This window comes from Sinocyclocheilus rhinocerous, unplaced genomic scaffold (assembly GCF_001515625.1).
Source record: "Sinocyclocheilus rhinocerous isolate Xijiao unplaced genomic scaffold, SAMN03320098_v1.1 scaffold2053, whole genome shotgun sequence".
In the NCBI taxonomy this organism is placed as follows: domain Eukaryota; kingdom Metazoa; phylum Chordata; class Actinopteri; order Cypriniformes; family Cyprinidae; genus Sinocyclocheilus; species Sinocyclocheilus rhinocerous.
The window spans coordinates 337,576-339,559 of NW_015666532.1; the positions used below are offsets into that span (position 1 = coordinate 337,576).

The 1,984-nt window shown below is 37.7% G+C and overlaps 1 protein-coding gene across 1 annotated transcript in view; it reads left to right on the forward strand.

Moving 5' to 3' along the window:
* The window catches only part of LOC107732509 (TRAF2 and NCK-interacting protein kinase-like), an 89,753-nt gene that overhangs the window by 57,615 nt on the left and 30,154 nt on the right, over positions 1–1,984 (forward strand). Inside the window, exons 9-10 of the mRNA XM_016543864.1 lie at positions 617–695; positions 1,063–1,238. Of these exons, the coding sequence (XP_016399350.1) occupies positions 617–695; positions 1,063–1,238 (255 nt within the window). The remainder of the gene's footprint in view (positions 1–616; positions 696–1,062; positions 1,239–1,984) is intronic.

Sequence of the window (1,984 nt, forward strand, 5' to 3'; positions counted from 1 at the left end):
ATATATATATATATATATATATATATATATATATATTTAAGCATTATAATTTGCATTTTGGTTTCTGTTGTCACTGTTCAAAACAAGTGTCACAACATTTGAGAGCTAATGTATGTCAATGTATTTTAAATGGTATTGCAAATGGTTTTTATGTTATGTTATGTTATGTTATGTTATGTTATGAAGCGCACAATTGGTTTCACATGTGAGGGGAAAAATCCAATTTGAGCCATGTTTAACTGCAATGTGAATACAGCACTTATTTAAAAACTTTTAGTAGCCAGCATAAACTTTTTTTATGCACTTTTTGAATGGGTGTCATTGTGAGTGCAATACATAATACAAGTCTTTTCTTTATTGTATTTAAGGGATATTAATAATATAAACCATAAATAAATGGCTTTTTGTCAAGGTCCTGATCACTGTCCAATCAGAATGAATTCCAACCAAGAGATAATAAACAGAAATATGTATTCTGCTTTCATCTTTCAGCACATAAACAAACTCTCCTGGATATTTTGTCCTGTCTGTTTCTAAATGTTAGGCTGAGATGTGCCAGACGGTGTTAGATAGCACAAGACATCCAGTGTTAACATTCTCCTCTCTTTCCCCACAGCCCTTTGTGATATGCACCCAATGAGAGCCCTGTTTCTGATCCCTAGAAACCCAGCTCCCAGGCTCAAGTCCAAGAAGTGGTGAGTGCCCCTCTCTTTGTTCACAAAGGTCACAAGGACAGACCCCCAGTCTAGCTTCTGCGAGACCAAGCAAGATCTCACAAACACACTGTCCAATCTACTTTTAATCATAAAGTCCTGAACACTTTTACTGTTCACTTCATCTGTCACATGTGATCTTCATTTGGTATGTCGGCCCATTCAAGTGCAAACGCCTTGAGAAAGGTTGCTTGTCAAGCTAGACATACAGGTTTTTATTGTTTAACAGCAACTGATATGTACAGGATTCCTTACTTGTAAACATACTTGTAAACAAACTCGCTCTTGCCAGCCAGCTTGATAGACAAAACAAGGAGCGTTCCCCTCAAGCTCTTCCTCATATCTGCAGGTCTAAAAAGTTCCAGTCATTCATTGAGAGCTGTCTGGTGAAAAACCACAACCAGAGGCCCAGCACAGAGCAGCTCCTCAAACATCCTTTTATCAGAGATCTGCCCAATGAGAGACAGATCCGCATCCAACTCAAGGATCACATCGACCGCACCAAGAAGAAGAGAGGCGAGAGAGGTGAGCCTTATTGGCAACCTTATCCGCTTTATGCATTAGCATGTCAAATCAAATATGCCCCATTTTCTCTGCTACTAGTGTTTTCGTTACACGCTTTGTTGAACACACTAAAACAGCTACCATGAAGATGGAACAGCCATGTGCAGCACACAGCTGAGAAAATACCCTCAGCAGATGCTCTATCTTTGCTGACATTTAGCATTTATCACATAACACATGACCTCCATTCCCCATTTGGCTTGTCTCCCCCGCCCCATATAGCCCCTTAAATTGCTGCTTGAAGTTATATTATATAAGAGTTTAGCAGTATTGCCCTACTCCAAATGGCCATTTTGATGTATTCTCAAAATAAAGGTTGAAAATGAAGGATGTTGTGCGGTTATAAATAATATTAAGAAGAGAGCTATATGAGAAAATCTAGACCAATTTAAACCAAAGCATTTTAGTAAATCAGTGAATGTCTGTATTTTTAAATATGAATAAAATATACACACTCCGCTGTGGTGACCCCTGATAAAAAAGGGAGCAAGCCAAAGGAAGAGAGAATAAAATATACACACTACTGTTTTTTTTAAAGGGGTCATATGATGTTGCTAAAAAGAACATTATATTGTGTATTTGGTGTAATGAAATGTGTTTATTCAAAAAACACATTATTTTCCACATACTGTACATTATTGTTTCTCCTCTATGCCCCGCCTTTCTGAAACGCGTCGATTTTTACAAAACTCATCGGTCTGAAAAGC